The sequence below is a fragment of the Stegodyphus dumicola genome, chromosome 2, assembly GCF_044657685.1.
Source record: "Stegodyphus dumicola isolate Sdum_Otavi_A_Nest chromosome 2, ASM4465768v1".
NCBI lineage: Eukaryota > Metazoa > Arthropoda > Arachnida > Araneae > Eresidae > Stegodyphus > Stegodyphus dumicola.
The window spans coordinates 183,584,019-183,608,464 of record NC_140769.1 but is presented as its reverse complement, the minus strand read 5'-3'; the positions used below and the strand labels follow the sequence as shown (position 1 = coordinate 183,608,464).

Below are 24,446 nucleotides of genomic sequence, written 5' to 3'. Positions count from 1 at the left end.
GTTCGCTCAGATTGAAGCACAATTTGCTATCGCTCGCATTAGTGAGGATTCTACAAAATTCAACCATGTAGTTGCAGCAATTCTGAATTCAGCGTATGACTTAATTCTCAAACTACCTGATTGTGATAAATACTCCAAACTGAAACAGCGGCTCATTGAAATCTATTCTGAAAGTGAATCTTCAAAAATACGTACTTTACTACAAGGACTTGAACTTGGAGATCAGCGACCTTCATACTTGCTGTCACGAATGCGTGATCTGGCAGGAAGCCATTTTAGTGACGACTTGTTGAAGTCACTATGGCTTCCGCGTCTCCCTAATAACATACAAATAATTCTTGCTGCTTCCAATGAAGATCTAACCCGTTTAGCAGCAATGGCTGACAAAATTAATGAACTTGTTACTCCAGCTTATGTCAGTGCTGCTAATGCTGCACCTTCCAGTTCATCCCTCGAACAACAAGTGGCTGCTGAATTGACCAAAAAAGTATCTGAACTCTCTACAAGTCTTCATGCTTCACGGAGATACAATCGATCAAATCAGGGCCCACGTAATAAATTTCGTGCCCGCAGCAGGAGTCAATCTCGTCATAATACTCGAACGCAGTACAAAGAACCCACAAGTGGCATATGTTTTTATCATATGAATTTTGGCGCGCAAGGTTGCAAGTGTGCCCCTCCATGCACTTTTGAACAAGCGGGAAACTAAATGGGCGGTCTTCTGCTGGCCAACAGAATGTCCGCCACATCGACAGAATAGTACTGGCTGATTGTTCAACTCAGTTATGTTTTCTAGTAGATACTGGAGCTGACATATCAGTGCTCCCGAGAACTAAAACAAATGCTCACCAACTTAATAAACTTGTACTGTATGCAGCCAATGGTACCCAAATTGCAACCTACGGCACCAAACTATTGACACTTGATTTAAATTTGCGCCGGACTTTCAACTGGCCTTTTATTATTGCGGATGTAACTCAAGCAATTATTGGTGTCGACTTCTTGAAACATTTCCACCTTCTAGTGGATGTCAAGAATAATTGCTTAATTGATGCTACAACTCAGCTGACATCACAGGGCCAAGCTTCTCACATATCGAATGTACCTACCAACATAAGTGTTTTATCGGGCAGCACACGGTTTCATCGGTTATTAGCAGAATTCCCTGACATTTTAAACCCATCCAAATCAGGGCAGCATACTCATCAGCCAGAAGTGTATCATCACATTGAAACACATGGCCCACCTGTATTTTCCAAGCCTCGTCGTCTTTCTCCAGAGATGCTAAAAGCTGCTCGCAAAGAATTTGAATTCATGCTAGCACAGGGAACCATTCGCCCATCTAAAAGCCCATGGGCCAGTCCACTTCACATGGTTAAAAAGTCTAATGGTGACTGGCGGCCTTGTGGAGATTATCGTCGACTTAATGCCGTCACAGTCCCTGACAGATATCCAGTCCCACATATCCAAGATTGTACCCATCTTTTTCATGGAACAAACATATTTTCTACCCTCGATCTTGCCAGAGCATATCATCAGATCCCAGTGCATGCTGAAGATGTGCCTAAGACCGCAGTGACTACACCATTTGGTCTCTTATATATGCCATTTGGCCTTCGCAATGCTGGCCAAACATTTCAGCGTTTCATACACCAAGTACTGTCTGGTCTCGATTTCTGCATCCCATATTTTGATGATATCCTGGTTGCATCTACAGATGCGGAAGAACATTTTCAACATCTGCGTCAGATTTTCACTCGCCTTAAAGATCGTGGATTAAAACTAAATCCATCCAAATGTGTACTTGGTCAACCCTCAGTTTCCTTTCTTGGATGTCTTATCACCCAGAATGGAGTCAAACCTTTACCGGAAAGAGTCAAAGCAATTAACGACCTACCTCAGCCCAAAACCATCTCTGAACTGAAGCGTTTTCTAGCAATGTTAAATTTCTACCGACGCTTTCTGCCAAATGCTGCAAAAACACAAGCCTGCCTACATGAGTTTCTGAAGAATAGCAAAAAGAACGATCAACGAGCTGTCCCTTGGACTGAATCTGCATCTGCAGCATTCGTGCAATGCAAACACGATCTGGCAAATGCAGCCACACTTTCTTATCACTTACCTAGTGATCAGCTCTCTGTTATGGTAGATGCATCTGACACGGCCATAGGAGCAGTGCTTCAAGCCCATACCACTAAAGGACTTTCCCCAATGGCATTCTTTTCCAGAAAACTCACTACTGCAGAATGGAAATACAGCACATATGACAGAGAGCTACTTGCTGTGTACTGTGCTGTTAAATACTTCCGGCACAACTTGGAAGGACATTACTTCATCATTTTCACCGATCATCGACCATTAACCTTCGCTTTTAGAAAAAACTCTGACTCATGTTCTCCTCGTCGGCTTCGACATCTGGATTTCATCGCCCAGTTTAGTACAGATATCAGATATGTCTCTGGTACTGATAATTGTGTCGCTGATGCCTTGTCTCGGGTAAACAATATCAACCTCACTACTCCAGATTTCTCTGAAATTGCAAAAGCTCAATTGCATGATGAGGAACTCAAGAACCTAATCTCAAATCCACAAACCTCCCTTCAGTTACAACCGCTGCACATTGATCCAACGCTAGAATACGTCCCTATATTCCTGTCAATTTTAGACGTGAAGTGTTTAATGCCTTGCACAATTTGGCACATCCTGGAATCCGTGCCAGCAATGAATCAAGACATCACAGAATGGACTCGTTCATGTATTAGATGTCAACGGTGTAAAGTATCCCATCACACTCACAGCCCCATTCAACAATTTAACCTTCCAGCAAGACGCTTTGATCATGTGCACTTAGACTTGGTTGGCCCATTGCCTCCTTCAAATGGTTACACTTACCTCCTCACTTGTATTGATCGGTACACAAGATGGCCCGAAGCCATTCCTATTGAAAATATATCCGCTGAAACTGTAGCTCGAGCATTCATCTCCTAGTGGCTTTCAAGATTTGGCATGCCTACCGCCATCACTACTGACCAAGGCCGACAATTTCAATGTCACTTGTTCGCATCACTCACCTCTCTTCTTGGCATTCGCCATATTCGCACAACACCATACCATCCATCTGGAAATGGGATGGTGGAACGCTTTCACCGATCTCTCAAACAAGGTCTGAAGTGCCACAGTAGCACACACTGGACAGAAGCCTTACCCCTAGTCTTGCTTGGTCTTCGCGCAGCATTCAAAGAAGACATTGGTAGCACTTGTGCTGAAATGTTATATGGTGCAACCCTCCGTCTGCCAGGTGAATTCTTTCACCCGGAATCTACTCCAGTAATCGACCCTCCAACATTCCTTCAACGTTTACGTGAGACCATGAGCAAGATCTCGCCAACCCCAGCATCTTCGCATAACCAGCCAAGCTATTTTGTACATCCTGCGCTTGAGACATCTTCGCACGTATTCGTGCGCAACGATGCAATTAAGCCAACTTTAACACCTTCATATGATGGTCCATTCAAAGTTGTCAAACGAACACCGAAACATTTCACCATCATCTGCAATGGCAAAGAATCAGTGATTGGAATCGATCGTCTCAAACCAGCATTTCTAATGCAAGATCCAACAACTTCCTCATCAACATCACTCCCGGAAGAAAGCTTACATCCCGTTAAGGCCCGTTTACACTAGCGGAACTTTGGTCCCAAGAAGCGTAAGCTAACGTCCTAAGAAACGTAACCTAAGTCGAGCGGTTAATCTTCAAAGGGAATTGACGTAAACCCAAGAGATGGAAAATTTTAACTCCGAACCTATGAGATGAAAGCTTTGGCCAATCACAGACATACAAACTATCACGAGGGTTTTGTTGATGCTTTAAGCGAAAAACATGGCGGAAGATTTGACTACGTCTGACTGCAAATTAATTGCAGAAGTACAACAACATCCGATTTTATGGGATAATAGAAAAAAAGAATATCGAATGAAAAGAGGACAAGATGTTGCTTGGCTACTGGTTGCCGAAAGACAGAACCGAGATGGTATGTATCCATTTATTTATTTTTTTGCTCCTTTCGGATTGCAATGTGCTCTCTTTTATTCTAGTTCTCTTTCGACTAATGCAATTGTTCAAGTACAAAATAGGTTTATTAACGATTACACGATAAAAATTTGTTGACATATATTAAATTATAGCATTTTGGAACATTTATGAAAATCTGAGTTTTATAAAATTTAAATAAGCTCAGTAGATGGATTTTTTTTAAATTAAAGTTTATTAACTGCTTTAAACTGTATCTAAATGTACACTGTTCTATGAAAATTATATGCAGCAACCTTCAATTATATATATTTAAAATTTTTCCCAAATTATAGCAATTCAAATGATTACATAATTTTAGCTATTGTCTTTACATTAGTTTGCTCTTCTTTTTTGCAACATGTTACTAAAGGCTTATGAGAAGAAGAAAGTAAAAGTAGTAAGTGTGAAGATCAACAGTAGTAAAAATTTGATTAAAGTTTTCCTCCTCAATTTTCAGAAATACATTTTCTTCATTTCTCATGCAAATGTTTATTCCGAAATACATAAAAAATCCCTAAATATATAAATATCCATATATAAAAATATATAAGATCCATATTTCATTTTCGTATGGATACATTTTGAATATCGTATAATTAGTATAATTGTTTGCATAAAATATTAATAATTAAACAGTAATTAATTACAGTGGTTGAATTAAAATTTCGGCTATATTTTTTTTAAATTTCACAGTTGAAGAGGTTACTTACCGGTGGCAGAATCTGCGTAAGCAATATAGCCGAAGAAAAACAAAATGCAAAAGTAGAGCTAGTGCAGAGTCTGCAGAGCAGCAATGGCAGCTGATGCCCCAAATGTCATTTTTGGATCCATGTATCCGCCATCGAAGGTAAATATTCAGAACCAAATTATTTAGTTATGTTAAATATAAAATGACAGATTTTCATATTAACAAAATACAATCTTACTTGTTAGTAGTCTGTAATATTATAAAGCATAAATGGATTATTTGGAGTTATCCTAGGTTGACTAGCAATCAAAAATTGTAACTTTATTGATATAAATTTATTAAATATGTTAGATAGTCACATATGTGGATATAAACCAATTTACTTAAGAAATTCATCCCCTTAGGCAGATAGACCTTATATGCTTTGCCATAACTCAAATTCTATCCAAATATTTACGCTCTGGAAAACAAAAACTTCTCCTACACAATTTTTTTTTTAACATTTATTGCCTCATCACTCGTTATGAATGGTTTAACACCTTGTAAATGTGTTGTAATAAAACTGTATTACACATTATAGTTTTTTTCTAACGTGTTTGGGCCAACTGAAGTTCTTACCCTTAAAAAATGTTGTAGAAACTTTGCTGTTCTGTACTTTTTTAATCTTCCCAATTAAAAATAGGCCAATATTTTTGCAATGTAAACTTATTAACTAAGTACAGCATATGCATAATATAAACAAAGCACTTGCTGTTTCCTTTGAAAGCTGAGTTTCTAAATATTTTGATGAAGACTCGTCTGTATATGTTTTTTTTTCTTTTTGTGGCCAATTTCTTTTTATAGTTTATCCCTCTATAGTTGATGCCCATATTTCTGTACTCACACAGCTGAAAACTGATATGTTACTGACCATTTTGATGTTCAGAAGTTAGTGTTTGAGATTATGCATACCTGCTTTAATTTTATGAAGTTACTTTGCACTTAACACATAAAGCCTGGGATTAATTATCATAATATATACCATCATATCAAGGAGTTGTGCTTAAATTATTACATTAATTCATAATGAAAATAAATACAAAAATATATATGAAACTGAATTAAAAAATGAAGTTGTAATACTTTATTACTGAATTAACTGTTAAAATCTTTCATGGCATGAAATTTTTCAAAACAGTCTCCAAAGTATAGTGATCTTTTTTTATTTATAGAATGTGAAATGTGTAAGCCAAGATTAGATAAAATTTGTCTTAAACTGTAAGATACAAAAAATTTGATAAAATTCTCTTGTGATTGTGTTTCTATAAAAAGAAATAAAGAGTTATTAGTGGCTCAATATTTTCATTTATTATGTAAGGGCTTTGTATGCATATTCAAAATTTTTTCAATGAAGGCAAGAGATTCTGCTTTTTCATCTAAAATATTGATTTCTTTATAATTACTATATATATTATATACTTTATAATTACTATACTCTTTATAAGTCATTTAAAGTAATCTCTATTTAGGGCATACTACATTATTGTTACTGTCAAAAACACTACTGTCATCACAACTGTTAAATTGCAGCCTCCAATAGTAATATTTACATCCATGTTATTTAACTCATAATCCCGCTGATCTTCACTACTATAAATTTGATTTTCTATGGCATTAATATAAATAAATGTTACATTATAAATAACATTTATTTGGATTAATGAGAAGGATGAAACTGTTTGTGCTGAGATGACAGATTGTCATAATTTAAATCTGAGATGCGATTCCACGTCCAATAATCTGTTCCATTTTTTCGTCTTAATGTCTACAAATACAGTCAAATACCAAAAATCCGCCAACTCCAAAAATCTGCGTTGCCTCTCAGAATATAAGCATTCAGTTTATATTCTGAGTTTCTTGGTTTCGGAAACCGCAACATTGAGTACGAAATATCGAAGAAAAAATACTTACCGAATAATGACGTCATAATAACTGAATAATAATGAGTCATAATGGAAATACAAAATTATTGACATAAAAGTTTAAGAAAAAAGATAAGTTTTTTTCCTTCTAATCTGCATCGAGGTAAAAAAGCAGACGATTCACTCTTTGTTCAAGTTCACGATCGATTCACTCTTTGTTCAAGTTCATGATTCACGTTGTTGTATTTTCTGAGCTTTGTTATTTCACGAGATTGTTTAGTGGTGCCTTTTTTTTATCCGGATATTTTGTGGATAAATTAAGAATATTTTAAATTTCAGCCCTTGTTAATACAATGACAGATTTAATGCATATAATAAATTATTGCAGTAATGTATGTAATTTAATTAAATGTATCTAATACACCTTATTTATTTTGACCATACTTCGAAAAATAAATTATTCATGTCATTTTGCCTTCTCCATATTTGCACGATAAAATTATTAGTGAGTAAATATGACAATTCGGTTGTATATTGCAGTACAAAAGATTCAAAGAGTGATGATGATTTCACCCCTCCCCATATTTGATAAAGTATTATTTTAATTAAAAGCAAAATGTGATCCAGCACTGCTCCAAGAACGTAATGACTAGGAATTACCCCATACAACTGGATGTAACAAACTGTATTTTTTTAGAAATTATTCTTGCAAATATTAATAAACACAAAAGATTATGTAAGAAAAGAATCCAATGGGATGTTATAATTCAAATTAACAAAAAAAGCTTTTTAGTTTCAGGTAATCACACTGAAGCAAGAAGACTCTTGGTTTACATTATTTTTCATGCTAAATTTTAAGATCTATTTAAATTGTCTGCAGTTCATAAGTAATAGAAATTAAAAAATGAGCTATTTAATGCAGTAACAAATAAGATTCTAAATTTGCTTATTTCACTACCTAATTACTTTGTATCACAAAATAATCATTAATGTATTAAAAATATTTTTCATATGCATTTGATTTTTTTTCCTTGTTTTCTTTCTAAACAGGACACAGACAAACTTTCAAGGAAACAAAGAATTCGAGGAGCTTAATTTCACAGTAGAATCTGTTGTCTCCGAGTCTTCAGATAATATTGAATATCCGACAGAACCTGAATATGTGGAGCCATCTGCTATTCACGTTATGCCCTCATGTGAATCACCTTTATCACCTGCATCAAGCTCCAGACAAATCTTAGATAATACTAATTCAAATAATAATGATGAAAATACTCCTAGAGGGAAGAAAAGAAAAAAGAGAGAAACAATTGAAAGTTCATTGCTTTCTGTTATTGATGAAACAAATAAATATTTAAAAAATCACCATCGATGTGAAAATGATGATGATGATAAACTATTTTTATTGAGTCTCCATAGTGATTTGAAAAAAATGACTGATGAAAAAAAAATTGGAAACGAAAATACAATTTTTACAAATTATGGCAAGAAATAAATGAAATTATTTGTACATAACACTAATCAGTTGTTTTATTGTTTTATTTACATATTTCATAAATATTTTCAAAAAATAAATTTACACAATAAATGCTTTCCTTTCTTGCCATGGTACTGCTCCTTCTGCAGAAAAATATTCACAAAAATTATCTCGAACTGCAGATGCAGCACGGGATGAATTATTGGCCCCTAGACGGCCAAGAGGTTGCCATGTAAATTCTTCTGTTCTCCACATACCTTCTTTAATGGTGGCATTTGAAAGAAGAGAATCAGCAAAGTTCACTAGACAGTATTTCTTAGCTGCCTTTCCCAACTCATTTTTCATTAAGTAATTATGAAGGCAACAGCATGCCAAAACTACTTTATTAGCATGCTCTGGGTTCAGGGCAATTTCAGTACGAAGTACTCTCCGCCTAGACGCCAATATGCCGAAAGCATTTTCAACGCACCTCCTTGCTCGAGAAAGTCTGTAATTAAAAATTTTTCTTTCGTTCCACAGAAATTTGCCAGGATAAGGGCGTAAAATATTTTTCCTGAGTGGAAAAGCCTCATCTCCAACAAATACAAAAGGCAAAACTCGATCACTATTTAATAATGGTGTTGGATTTGGAAATGAAAACAAAGTTTCACTAACCAAGCTTTACCTAGTGAACAGTTACTGAAAATTCCACCATCACTGATTCGTCCATAGTTGCCTGAATCAACATAAAGGAAAGTGTAACTAGCATCTGCCACTGCCATTAGGACTATGTTGTTATAGCCCTTATAATTATAATATGTTGATTCAGCTGACGGTGGAGCTTATATTCTGATATGCTTACCTACAAGAAAAAAAAAGCAACAATTATTAATTGCCTAAAGAAAAATAATATACACTTTAATGATAAAAATTAATATAAATACTTTTTCCAATAATAAATTCAGTTCTTAAAAAGTTCTCAAATTAGAAACTTGCAAAAAAATTCCTTTTTATATTAAAATTTGTTTTTCATTTCACACTTTCATTTATTTATTATGAAACAATTCCAGTCTTTTGATATTTTAAGACAGCTCATATATCAAGTTAGATGATTCTGCAATACTTTATATTTATCTTTGAAAAGAATCTTCATTTGCCTAATTTTAATATAATGCAATTTTTGTATTTCAAAAGTACTCACTGACAAATAAATATGGAATGCAAGACAGTTGGGAAAATTCCATTTATATTCAAAACCTTCTGCTATTACAGCCCATTCATCTGATGATGCTGGTATAGGCATAACCAGTGGCTGTTAAGACTTGCCATATGACATCACAGGTCTCGCGAATAATATGTGAAACTGAAGATTTAGAAACATGGAAAGTGTATGCCAGGTCTGTATAATTAGTTTCAGATGCTAGAAATCTACAAAAACATTCTGAATCAATAATTAAATTTTTGCAGTTTTAAAAACATGTTGTATAAAAATGAACAAAGGGCAATCTGTAGTAGTATGCAAGTTTTAAAAAAGGTTCTTTTTTTGGGGGGGGAGCTCAGTTTCAAAGAGATTGCAATTTTCTTTCTTATTATTAAACCACAGAAAATAAATGCTTTATTTATGTAACTTATTTTGATAAAATTATGTTCCTATTCATAATTTTTTAAATGCATTACAAATTTTAAAAAAATATGAATTTTAAAAAGTTCAATTAGACAGAAGTATAAAATGTTCTGACAAGAACATAATTTTCAATTATATATACTACACAAAACTGGAATTAGATGTAATAAAGACTTTCAAATAGAGCTGGTGCCAGAGCATATGCAATTAGGGTGACCACACCAGATGGCAAAATTATTAGAATTTAGGAAGGAATCAGGTGGCAGAATTTCGGATTTGTGGAGTTTGCACCAGGCGGTAAATTGTCTAGCGTCGACACTGCTTTCAAAACAAATTTATATATTTATATTTACCTTAAACAGATGGCAAGTCTCTCAGATGCTGAAATTGATTTCCTAAAACGTGTTTCTTGCTTCTGTAGTTTATCTTGCAGTAAATGTAGAAGATGATCATATTGTTCTCCCTACATGTAAATTCAATAATATTATACTTATGAGTAAATTGAACATCAGAACTATATTTAATTATCTAATTAATATAAAAACAAATACGAAATAGTTTATATTGTGCTAAAATGATTAGCCAAAGTAAGAGAAAATAATTTTGTTGTCTTGAAAAATTGCTTGAAGTATAATCTTACTATTTCTAACAATTAACACTTTTAGCGATTAATCGCATGTTATTAACAAAAATAACATAAACTCCATAATTAGAAATGATTTCAGCCTTCTGTGAAGATGATTACCTTCAACATGATTATTTGATTATGCACCACACACTAGGGTTACCGGCCTAAAGGTAACCCTACTAACCTAAATAATGTCATCAGGAAGATTTTTTAAGGTAAACTAATTTACATTCATATCTTGGACAGATATGCACAAAATGCCTATGTTCTAAACCCTTTCATCAGGTATTGAACGATTAATGTTCAGTGTTTTTATTTATTTAGCCACCGACGAGATATTATAGCAACCTTCAGAGAATATGGTTATCTGTGATTGTCATTACCAATGTTTGTTTATATTCTCAGGAATACTTTTGACTATTGAAGGTGCTCAACATGAGGGGCATCACTATATACTATATTGCCGAAATATATACTGTGTTGCTGCAACTATGATCAGTGGAAAATATTCAGTTATTTATCTTACAAATTTGAAAAAATAAAATATGATAATTCTGATTAAAAGGAAAATTACTCTCCATTTCAATTTCACTCTTATACTCTAATAATTGCTTAATTTTTCAGGTAGTAGAATTTCATTAAGTAATCTATTTTGATACAATTATTCTTACATTCTTTTGGAGGTAAAGTGTTTTTCATCATATTACTACAATATTCTCAAAAAATGATTTTTTAAAATATTGACATGATTTAATTTTATTGCTCATTTGTCAAATATAAAACACAGGTGGAACAGGAATGCAGAAAATCTTTTAAAAGCAAGTCTTTTTATGGATCTCCCAAATTCTCTAGAATATATTATTTAAAAGCCTAATTATTTTATATTTCTGGTTCTACAAAAGTATTTTCATGACAAAGTGAAGCAATACTAATAAAATTTATGACAGTAATAATTAAAAAATCTACGGATACAGAATGCTGGGTATTTTCTAACAGAGGAACATATCCTAATACACGATAGTGCATTAAAATGTTGACTGTCCAACATCTGGCACATCTAGTAATTTTACATTATACTCCATCTGATATTATGTTTCATTAAGGTAATCGAATTATAAACAACCTTCATTAATAATGCGCTTAATAAACCAATTAAACTAATTAGTTATAACTAATGCTAGTCCATAATTATATAAAAAATAAAGGCTAATCTTTGGAATATGGTAACAGGTAGTTTGGCGACATTTTGGTAAGGCGATAAAGGTTACTAGCTAGGACTTTAGCAGTCTACATGGATAAAGAGTGTGCGCAATGCCATTTTTGTGCAATTCTGAGATGTTTTTTCAAGTGAAAATAGGTCGATGTGTACATGGATGATACCGTGTATGTGCAATTCTTAAAAACGCGGCAAGCAGTGGACGATTCTGCACTTTCTCCCAATTTCGCACCTAATCTTCGTCATGATTAAGCACTTTTGTGTCATAAAAATTCTAGCATAAGCGTAATTCGGCTAGCAGATTGTTGGAATAAAATGTTGAGTAAAAAAAAAAAAAAAAAGCCTTTACTTCGTGAAAACAAAATGGCGTCCCCCCCCCAAAAAAACTAGCAGGTTGCTGTAGCAGGGTTGGTCGCCAAAAAATCGCCGAGTTACCATAATACAAAGATTAACCTAAATAAACATTGAAATAATTCATTTTGTCGGTAATTAAATCGCAATGTAATCATTAATCCTATTTCCTTAGTATAAATTATTAAGGGAAAAAATTACTAATTTACTGATATATAAAAAGAAATATTTGACAGTCTTTCCTTCAATTTTTACTTTCAGGTTTTGCTAAAAAATAAAAATAACTTGCCGTCATTCGAGTATAATTGAAAAATAATTCTGGGTACTTCTGCCTCAGTGACGGAAACAATGCTGCATGAGCGGAATACGTATCTCGCTCTTGAAAAATTGACCGAACCCATTCCCGCCTTGGAACACAAACGCTTTTGTACAGCAAATACATACATATTAAATTACTTCTCAAATGCATAACGCGCTTTCTTTCTTCAGCTTTTTTAACTTTAGACGTTCTACCGCAAACTTTCGACATTGTACCCCAAAATAGGAAATATTGCCCATGCGCAAATCAAAGCGACTTGATTGGTTGGGGGTAGTAATTCTTAGGCTTTGAGACTTACAAGTGTAAACGGGTGGGATCCTTGGGAGTAACAACAACGTTAGCGTACGTTTCTTGGGACCAAAGTTCCGCTAGTGTAAACGGGCCTTTAAAGAGCAACCTAAAACTACCAGATCTAGAAGAAAGGTTAAATTTAACCCAAAGTACTTATAACGTACCGATGGTACTTGGGGGGGAGTACTGTGGCGTCCGACAGATACTTCAACTTCTATTCATGAGATGGCGCCACGTGTAAAATCCAGTTCTTAATCGGAGCAGCAAAGCGACATCTTTACTCACTCAGACTTCTCGTCACACAACGGTACGCGAAGGTAGCATGAACTGTGTTCCGAGCTCTGTATTGATCTCTGCAATGTAATTTAAATTGTAATTTAGTATTTAATATATTTTTTGTTATAGGAGATTGTCTACTCTTATTTTCTTTAATTATATCATGCATTAAGCACACACGACCACCAAATATATATTCTGCTTTACCACTTAGAAATAATACTTAAGCGAATTTTGTGGCATGGTCTATACTTTCACATCATTTTGAGTTTATTAACATTCTTTAGAATATGGTCACTTTTATCTGGTTGCATGTGTAGTCTCCCTTTTATTTTTTGTTTATTATCTCTGTCTTTAAAATATATTGAACTCTCATTCTCTACATTGATTATATATTCTTTATGAAAATGAATATTTAGAGAAATAATGCGTAAGACAATTAACATTATATAACATTACAGAGCTAATTCTAGAATGGCTACTATGTGGAAGGCTATCAGATACTGCATTTTTAAAGTAAATAATAGAAGGATATTTCTATCGAAGTTATATGAGAACTGAATAATATGAGATTATAGTTAGTTATACGAGAATATCTGAAATAATATTTTCACAGGCATACACATAATGTTTCAATACTTGAGTTTTCAAAGCAGAAAAAGTTGTAAAATAATACACATCCAGAAATGTCAAAAGTAGCTAGTTATCTGATATATATGTAGATCATATGAGCAGGAATGTGATATATTAATACATATATAAAATTAGATCGAAAAGTAATTGCGGCTCTGCGTTTTCGCAATAGACGAATATTACTCGACTTTTAATGCTAATTTAGCAACATATCACGTTGTTTCATACGGTAAATGCTCATTTCTTGAAGTGGAAAAAGCTGTGTTCACAATCGTAAGTATTTTATTAAATTAAAATAGAAGTTTCCTTAATACCCCGGTGAAATAATAACTTTAGTTTCAGCTAGTATTCACTTGCTTTAAAACACCAAAACTGAAGTTTGAAGTTTGGATAAAAAAAAGAAGCAAGTGCAAAATGACCCAGTTGTTTTAGTGATTTAAATAAATAATATTATTATTACTGTGCAGAATTAAAAAAAAAATGTGGTGGTCAAAATATATAAATACTATCAAAATTCAACATAAATGCTAGAATAGTTAAGATAAAAACAAAACACAAATAAAAAATACAAACAAAAATAGTTAAGATGTTGAAGAAATAGCTCAGGGTTATTATTATAGACAAATTCCTTTAAAATCTGACATTTTAATAAACTGGGATATGAAACATAAAGAATGTAATATTTGATGAAAGCCAAGTCTGATGAGGACAGCTATCAAAATGTAATATGAAATTAGTTTTCAAATAAGTGAGAACAGCTAGGATTTTTTTTTTTTTTTTTTAATTTAAATGAGTTTATAGTTGTCGACAGAGCTTATAATTAATGATTAAATATTTCTTCAGAAAAAAAAATTAATGCATTATGGTGCAAATTTGCGTATTTCAGTGAGATGGATTTAAGAGATTTACAATTAGGATTATAAATTTAAATTATATATTAATAAATTATGGCCAAAGAATAAATTAAATTTATATTCAATGTATTTATTTAATTTATTCTTTTGAAACACTTTTAACTTTAAATTTGCTTTTTTATGTATATATACATGTTTGTTAAAATTTATAATTAAATAATATATTTTAATAAATTTATAATTAAATATTAAAATAGGATTAGAAAAAACTTCAACTTCGGCTGCGTATGTTTTGTTTGTATACAAAAGAGCGTGATGAATTATTAGTTCTGAGTAAATCAAAGTCGCTCTGTTTCGGTTTAAAATGTTATTATGAATAAATTCATGATTAACATTGAAATCACGCGCCTTTATTTTAGAGTTCTGCATTTCTTATGTAAATGGCTTCTTCGGAAAAGGACGTTATGTTTTTTGCTATTACTTTTGGTTATGTGTGCAAGTTTTGGTATTTATATGACCGTTGTTTCATACGGTAAATGCTCATTTCTTGAAGTGGAAAAAGCTGTGTTCACAATCGTAAGTATTTTATTAAATTAAAATAGAAGTTTTCTTAATACCCAGGTGAAATAATAACTTTAGTTTCAGCTAGTATTCACTTGCTTTAAAACACCGAAACTGAAGTTTGGATTACTTAAAATAGAAAAAAGAAGCAAGTGCAAAATGACCCAGTTGTTTTAGTGATTTAAATAAATAATATTATTAATACTGTGCAGAATTTAAAAAAAAAATGTGGTGGTCAAAATTTTGCACGTAAGAATATTAGATTGATAATTGCATTTGTTTATTTATTTTATTTTTATGGATTAAATTCTTTTTTTTTTTTTTTTTTTTCTTTTTTTAGTGTGATAAATATCAAAACAGAGAAGCACTGGGTAATCTTTGTGCTGATCTTTGTGAACTGAATACATTAAAGCCAAATAACTGCCTTCCAAATCATTTAGGCAAAGATGTAGTTTTTGAAGCTACTTATTTCGATAATCATGTGGTAATGAAATCTAGCAAGCTAGACTCGGAGGATTTCGATCAAATATATTATAAAGATGAAGAAGGAAACAGAGTTCATCCCGACTTTGATGCTTTCTTTTCGATGGTTTCCAATACAGTAAAATCCAACTTGGACATATCTCTAATTCCTACACAGAATGAATCATTAGACATGTTAAGTAAACTTTGGACAAGAAATATGCACAACTTCCCATATCTGCCTCTTTCACTTCAGAATGCTGCAATGAATAACATATGGTTTCTTATTCAACAAACAGAGTATTTACTGATGAAATATTATGAAGAAATGAATGTCTTTCCAAAAGTAATTGGAACATGTGGCCCATTTTATGTTGTTGAATTCATCCAGCCTCTGAATAATTATTTCTTAATGTTTTATCCTGCCTGGAAAGAAGAGTTTATTGAAAGAGCAAAATTAGCTCTTAAAGTTCTTAAATTTTTAGAAAATACTGAGAAACATTTTCCTTTTTTGCATTTTTGTGATGTAAAAGTGGGTCATTTTGGTTTGGATAAGAACTTTGAAGTCAAGTTACTAGACATGGATATGGTCTTTTTTGAAAATTCATTGATTAAAAATATTGTTGCTATAAAAAACTGTACAAATGATCAAGACTGTTCCTTCATTGACTGCAAAGGGGTGTGCAATATTGCTGAACAGACTTGTGAAGCTAAAGTGTTGGATAATAACTTCCAGGTATGTTATTTTTTTTTAATATTCTTTTCCTTTGTCTGTAATGATCTGCTAGTGGTTAATGGACTACTGAAAAAGCATACTTAATACTAGGTTTGCTTTCTAGCAGTTGAACAAACTGACTGCATAATTTTTTTTTCAGTAGTTTCCTAGAATGAAACATAAGTATGATGTGGTTTTCCATAGAAAATCTTAAAGAAGATATTCCTCAACAGATTTTTTTTTCAGTTGTTTTGGTGTAATGAATTAACCAAACTGCTATCTATTTATAACTATTTCTTGTTAATGTAAAAGAATGAAGAGTGAGAATTTATTATACGAAATCATTAGTTTGTATTACTCAAAAATTTAAGTTTATAAGATTAAATTGATTGGGTTCAGATTAAAAAGTAATTCCTAAAGCTACTTTTGAAGATTCTCTCTTTCATCAAGAATATGAATTCTGTGAGTGTAAAAGGTCTGTTGATATTATTTCTAACATTATAACAATAATAGTGTATAGTTAAAATAGGTGTAATAGAGGAAGAAAAAAAAAAATATATTTAAATGTCATACTTTTTAAAGAAAACGTATTTACATTTGTACTAAATTATAAAATAATCCCTCCTCTTTAAATGAATAAGTGAAATATTTTATAGTCCTTTATAAATGTCAAATTTTATTAGTAGGTAAATTAAATATTTAGTACAATTTAAGTATTGATTCAATACTGCCTTAATTTTGAATTCTTTTTATGTTTTATTTCTGTACTGTTAAAATTTATTTGCTGAAGTATATCATATGTACTGTATCTTGAATCAAACAGTTTTAGATGAAATGTGCAATGGTTTTAAAAATTTGAACAAATAGGTTAAAAAAAAGAAATTCTTGATCTTCACCACCAAGTGGCAAGATAGTCCTATTCCCACTCTTATTAGTATTTAAGTATTGAATAATTTCATAATCATCAATGTAAAAGTATTATGTCATATGTGAAACAGAATGAGTGAATTCACAAATCAATGCCTGCAGTACACTGGAACAAATGTGTCCTTCCCATGAAGAATATCAAGTGATATTCTATATATTTATGCACATTTCCTAACCTAACACTGATTTTCAGCATTTACGTATATTAATTCATAAACATGACTGAAAAAATTGTAAGTAAATTGTATATTGTAAAAAACTCACCTTAAATATGTAGCACAGGAGAAACACAATTTACTTGTCACAAAATGTAATATTGAATCACATGAAAAATAAATGCAATAACATGGAAACAAATGCAACAGCCTGACATCTGTTGGCTTCTCTATATATTGTCACATCACTGTGCACTTAACTACTTCTTTCTTATTTGATACTCTTTCCCATACAAGAATTTTACCTTCTGCACAGGTATCCCTCTCCAATATATTAGTTGGAAAATATCGAGTGTTTACTTCTCTCTGTATGCAAACACTCTGTTAAAACTTTGATGCGCACTATATTATTTTTATAATTTTTTTAACTAAAAACACTAGAAATCGAATATTATGATCTTAAAGACAAAAATTATATGAATTTAAAAAAATCTACTCTCACCCATTAATCTGTGGGTGGTGGTTTCGCTGTGAAACCAGCGCGCGTGTAGGACTTTGAAACTTACTGAGTTAGTAGGAAAACACAACTTACCTTTTTCCGTACGCATTCATTTCCAATGAATGACAAAATTTGGGAATAAAAAAAAAAAAAAAATTGAATTTAAAAATTGCATCAAATATAAATTTTTTACTTTATTTTACAAAGTAAATCATCAGAAAGAAATTATAATTATAATTTTATTTTTCTGCGGCAGTGAAAACATGAGAACGTACATAATAAGGAAATTGGGATAAATAGATAAAAAAACTCAATAGAGTATTAAAAAACTAGATAAAAAAAACTCAAAGAACTAAGTTATTTTTATGAAACTGCTCAAAGCATGTTTTATCTTTTTGGTACATGCATAAGCCAACACTGCATGTTTCGCACATGTATCTTGTTCTGTGAGGTTTCTCCCGTGTGCTACAAAACGTACACCACTGGGATTTGCATTTTACTGGCATATGTCCTGCGTTCTTTAGTCGTTTTTCATCTGGCACATAAAATTTACGGTTTTTTATGTTGATAGGCAGGCTTGATCTTTTTCGCTTTGGTACGGATCCTTCATTTCTCATTTGTGTCATATGACTGATTATATTCATTCTAAAAGACTTGAATATTTTCAAACTGGGTTCACTTTCTGGAAGCATTCGGTATATAATGAAGGCGTTTATAATGGTGACATCAGTAAAATGAAAGAAGATTCAGTTGATCTTTACATTATGGTAACTTGGCGAAAATTTGGCGACCAACTCTCCTACAGCAACCCTCTATTTTTTTTTTCCCGCTGCCATTTTGTCTTCACGAAGTAAAGACATGTTTCTTTTCTTTTTATCTACTGAACACTTCTTCCAACAATCTACTAGCCGAATTACACTTATGCTAGAAATTTTATCTAACAAAACTGCTTAATCATGACAAATATTCACTGCAAAATTGGGAAAAAGTGCACAATACCATACTCCTTATGCATTTTTCAAAATAACACATACACATAAACCATGTACACGTCGACTTATTTTTACTTAAAAAAACATCCCAGAATTACACAAAAATGGCATTGCGCACACTCTTCACTATATCCATGTACACTGCTTTTTTCTCATAAATTTGAAAAATTTCACGAAAATACATGACAATTTTCTGAATCTTTAAACCCGTTAAAAAGAACATATATGAAATTACCTGATCGCGAAAAAGTATATACCCTTTCCAAATATGAACATTTCCACATATAAAATAAATAAAATATCCAAAAACTTTTACCTCTAAATCATCTATTATATTATAAAGGTCACCAACGAATTCATACTGCAAGCATTACAAATACTTAGTGTCAAATATTTAAATTATTTCCATGCCCGTTTACTTCAACTAAAACGTATACCAAATTCCTACAAACATAAAATTCACAAAATAACTATCATTTAATTAAAATATCACTAAACCATGTACACATCGACTTATTTTTACTTTAAAAAAAAATCCCAGAATTGCACAAAAATGGCATTGCGCACACTCTTCATCATATCCATGTACACTCCTTTTTTCTCATAAATTAGAAAAATTTCACGAAAATGCATGACAATTTTTTTAATCTTTAAACACGTTAAAAAGAACATATATGAAATTACCTAATGACGAAAAAGTATATACCCTTTCCAAATATGGACATTTCCACGTATAAAATAAATAAAATATCCAAAATCTTTTACCTGTAAATTATCTATTATATTATAAACGTCACCAACGAATTCATACCGCAAGCATTACAAATACTTAGTGTCAAATATTTAAATTATTTCCATGCACGTTTGCTTTAACTAAAACGTATACCAAATTCCTATAAACATAAAATTCACAAAATAACTATCATTTAATTAAAATATAATTAAATTCAAAAACACTCCTTAAAATATAAATAACCACATACATTAAATTAATAAAAATTAGCTTACAATCCTAATTACTTTAAACTAAATCATTGCTAATAACAATTTTCCCAATAATACCAAATTACTTTACTTCCACCTTACATTTAGAACAATGCATAAAAATAATATCCTCAAATAATTAAAAATACTAACTTACCTAATCTTCTTCAGAATCTTAATTACGTGTCCGATAAACTTTTCTTGTTTCTGTTTCAGGATCTTTAAAATCATACTTATAGTTCACAGCAAGGTACCAGGTAAAATAAATAACTTAATAAAACATCTTTACTTCTATCTCGCACAACCTTAAAGAAACACTTATTACTATCCCTTTCAATCCCATTAAATACCCATTTCGAATTCACTTTAGTTAGGGCCATGGGATCCAAAAATTAACGAACACTGTTTCACACAACACAGAATAAAGCCAAATACAAAATTTGCAGATTTTTTTCCCGATTTCCCCCCTTTTCCGATTAAAGAACCGTAATTCGTCCATTAATATCACATGACATATCCCATGATCTCTCATTTCCCTCACACAAAATAATGCGTAATCGGAACTGATTACTGCTCACATTATTACCAAAGTCCCAGGTAGTAACCTTTATCGCCTCCAAAATGTCGCCAAACTACCAGTTACCATATTCTAAAGATCAGCCAAAGATTCAATGCCACCATATTTTACTTTTTCTATCAATTTCATATAAGCTTTTTGGTTGTTCAAAATAGTCCATATATCCCATATTTTTATTATAATCTATAATTGCCTTTGGACATTGTATCTGAACTTTCTGTCCAGTTTTTTCTTGGTTGATCTTTAGATTATGGTAACTTGGCGATTTTTTGGCAAAAATTTGTCGACCAACTCTCCTACAGCAACCCTCTATTTTTTTTTTTCCCCGCTGCCATTTTGTCTTCACGAAGTAAAGACATGTTTCTTTTCTTTTTATCTACTGAACACTTCTTCCAACAATCTACTAGCCGAATTACACTTATGCTAGAAATTTTATCTAACAAAACTGCTTAATCATGACAAATATTCACTGCAAAATTGGGAAAAAGTGCACAATACCATACTCCTTATGCGTTTTTCAAAATAACACATACACATAAACCATGTACACGTCGACTTATTTTTACTTAAAAAAACATCCCAGAATTACACAAAAATGGCATTGCGCACACTCTTCACTATATCCATGTACACTGCTTTTTTCTCATAAATTTGAAAAATTTCATGAAAATACATGACAATTTTCTGAATCTTTAAACCCGTTAAAAAGAACATATATGAAATTACCTGATCGCGAAAAAGTATATACCCTTTCCAAATATGAACATTTCCACATATAAAATAAATAAAATATCCAGAAACTTTTACCTCTAAATCATCTATTATATTATAAACGTCACCAACGAATTCATACCGCAAACATTACAAATACTTAGTGTCAAATATTTAAATTATTTCCATGCACGTTTACTTCAACTAAAACGTATACCAAATTCCTACAAACATAAAATTCACAAAATAACTATCATTTAATTAAAATATCACTAAACCATGTACACGTCGGCTTATTTTTACTTTAAAAAAAATCCCAGAATTGCACAAAAATGGCATTGCGCACACTCTTTACCATATCCATGTACACTGCTTTTTTCTCATAAATTAGAAAAATTTCACGAAAATGCATGACAATTTTCTGAATCTTTAAACCCGTTAAAAAGAACATATATGAACTTACCTAATGACGAAAAAGTATATACCCTTTCCAAATATGAACATTTCCACGTATAAAATAAATAAAATATCCAAAAACTTTTACCTCTAAATTATCTATTATATTATAAACGTCACCAACAAATTCATACTGCAAGCATTACAAATACTTAGTGTCAAATATTTAAATTATTTCCATGCACGTTTACTTCAACTAAAATGTATACCAAATTCCTACAAACATAAAATTCACAAAATAACTATCATTTAATTAAAATATAATTAAATTCAAAAACACTCCTTAAAATACAAATAAGCATATACATTAAATTAATAAAAATTAGTTTACAATCCTAATTACTTTAAACTAAATCCTTGCTAATAACAATTTTCCCAATAATACCAAATTACTTTACTTCCACCTTACATTTAGAACAATGCATAAAAATAATATCCTCAAATAATTAAAAATACTAACTTACCTAATCTTCTTCAGAATCTTGCTTACATAGTGGATACACTTTTATTATGTATTCAATAAAATTATTGAACGATTTTTTTTCTGCGAATTTTTTCTCCACACTTCCTCCTCTAAATAAAAAGCAAAATTCTCTTTATCACAATGCCTTGGAATGGCGCTTTTTATAGCACTCCACGTGCCCTCTATTGTATTGGTATGTGCACCTATTTCCGGATCTTTAAAATAATATTTGTGGTTCACAGCAAGATGTTTAAAACCTTCATCTTCCAAACATTCATACGATTTTTCACTTTAGACAGCGCCATACAATCCCAAAATTATTCGACCCTACTTCACACAACACACAATGAAGCTTAATACAAAATAATATACAGCCACAGATATTTTTCCAAATTTCCCCCTTTTCCGATTAAAGAACCATAATTCATCCATTAATATCACATGACATATCCCATGATCTCTCATTTCCCTCATACAGAATAATGTGTAATCGGAACTGAGTAGTGCTCACATTATTACCAAAGTCCCAGGTAGTAACCTTTATCGCCTCCAAAATGTTGCCAAACTACCAGTTACCATATTCTAAAGATCAGCCTTTTTCTTTTCTTTCTGCATTAGATGGAATAACAGGATCAACTAGACTAGATAAAATGGTAACACATCTTTTGTCTTTCCATTTTAGACATGTTATTTTGTCATCACTTATTGCCCAATCGAAGTCACCCCGTTTTAATTTCTTATCTTCCATCAGTGTTTTGGGAAGGTTTTTTTCTTTTTATATTTACAGTTCCACAACAAAACATGTTTTTTGTTTCTAAAAACTTGAAAAGTTCATAGGATGTAAAATAATTGTCCATGTATACTCTATGATTTTTACCATACAAGGGCTCACTTAGCATTTTTACCACTCTTTTACTCAGATTTTTTTTCGACTTCATGGGTTTTGCCAGTATAAATTTCAAATTTACAAGCATACCCACTTTCATCGCATACTTTATATCCTCATTTTATTGGTTTTTTAGGTAAGTATTGTTTTAGTGAACTTCTACCTTTGAAACGAATCATTGATTTGTCAATCGCCTGATTTTTTTCTGGTCTAAAGATACTATCGAATCTCTCCGACAAATTAGTCAACAGAGGCCGAACTTTATAAAGTTTGTCAAAAGTTTTGTCCTCTCTTTTTAGCATTAGGTTATTATCGTTCAAATGCAAATTACCTAAAATCCATGAAAATTTCTTTACCGCCATTTGCTTTGTCACGTAAGATTCATTCAGTATTTCATTAGTTGACCAGAAATCCCAATAGCTTGGAATTTTTTAAATTCCCATTAGAATGTTTATTCCTAAAAATTTCAACATATCCTGAAGAGTTATAGGTGAAAACGGCTTACCTTTTTGAGTTGCATATAAAAACTAATTTGTCCATGAATTCAGGAGTAAAAAAAGCCATAAATATATCTATGGGTTTTGCATCTTCCATAGAGGTAATTCCGTCAGTTGGGCCATAATCCTCAGAAAATTCAGGAATGGATTTAACTACATTCTGCATTTTATTCCATGTTACATCTGCAATTCTGGAAGGACTTGGTAAATTTATATCATTTTTTCTGACTGATCATCACTTTCATCTTCTATATTTCCATAAGCAGGAGGGAAGGGGGGTAAAGGAGTATTTCCTTCTCCGTCACTTTCATCCTCAGAGACCACTGATTCTGGATCTGAAGGTAATTCTTCAAGTAATGCTAATGCATCAGCTATTTCTAACCCTTTGTGAGGCATTTTGAATCTCAACAGTAGAAAATAAAATATTGACAAAATATTTTTAATTTAATTAAATTTTTGCACGATTTCTATTTTTAATTATTCAAAAATATATTTGCAATTTTTTGGAACCACACAAAATAATTTAGAAAATCACAGTACTAGCATAGAGAGCAAGCATGTTGAACACAGAGAAAAATCTCTGGAAATGAAAAATATTTTATAGGGGCAGGTGCATGTATTGTTTGGTAATACAATAACTCTGTGGTGTCAAAACCCCTTATCTATATCCGGGTGAAAATAAACACTTTTATTTGAAAGCAGCAAACACCACTGTAAAGATCAGTGGTTTCAGAGTGCGACCACCAAGCCTCTAGGGGAATGTGAGCATTGTAACGCAATGCTCTAGTGGGGCAGTGGTCACGCCCTGAAACCACAAAGGAAATACCATAAATATACACAGGTTTTTTATATATGCAGTTTAATTATTTCTGTATTTTTATTGTTTATGATAGAAATAATGATGTGCGATAAAAAAAATTTTAAATTTTAAGTTATTAATATAAAAAAAGAAGTTATTTTGTCTCACTGAAAATGAATTTTAAAAGGCATCCGATTTGAAATACTTGTATAAAAATGTATAGTTGTGCATTAATTTTGTGTTATTTAGATGTAAAAGATAAGTAATCAATCAGTTTTCACTCAAACAGTTTGGAAACAAGAGCGGGAAAAATTTCGAAAATTGGTGGTTTCAAGGCGCGACCACCGCGCATCAAAGGGTTAAGCAAAGGGAGACTCACAAGTAAACAGAACAGACATCTACTGATTTTAAGTCTTTTTTGCATGACTACATGCCAATTAAAACACTCTCCCA

The 24,446-nt window shown here is 31.9% G+C and overlaps 2 protein-coding genes across 3 annotated transcripts in view; both read left to right on the top strand.

Moving 5' to 3' along the window:
- The first annotated feature begins 3,880 nt into the window (after window positions 1-3,880).
- On the top strand, window positions 3,881-8,182 carry LOC118181309 (uncharacterized). Its single transcript, XM_085811500.1, has 3 exons — window positions 3,881-4,031; window positions 4,766-4,919; window positions 7,712-8,182. Exons 1-3 carry the CDS (start codon window positions 3,881-3,883, stop codon window positions 8,154-8,156), a joined length of 750 nt encoding a protein of 249 aa, XP_085667626.1. The 3' UTR covers window positions 8,157-8,182.
- A 6,423-nt stretch (window positions 8,183-14,605) lies between these two features.
- aln (divergent protein kinase domain 1C) overlaps window positions 14,606-24,446 on the top strand; it is an 80,738-nt gene continuing 70,897 nt past the window's right edge. For both annotated transcript variants that reach the window (XM_085811498.1, XM_085811497.1), the window contains exons 1-2: window positions 14,606-14,885; window positions 15,211-16,068. In XM_085811498.1, the coding sequence (XP_085667624.1) occupies window positions 14,682-14,885; window positions 15,211-16,068 (1,062 nt within the window). In that variant the 5' untranslated portion in view covers window positions 14,606-14,681. The remainder of the gene's footprint in view (window positions 14,886-15,210; window positions 16,069-24,446) is intronic.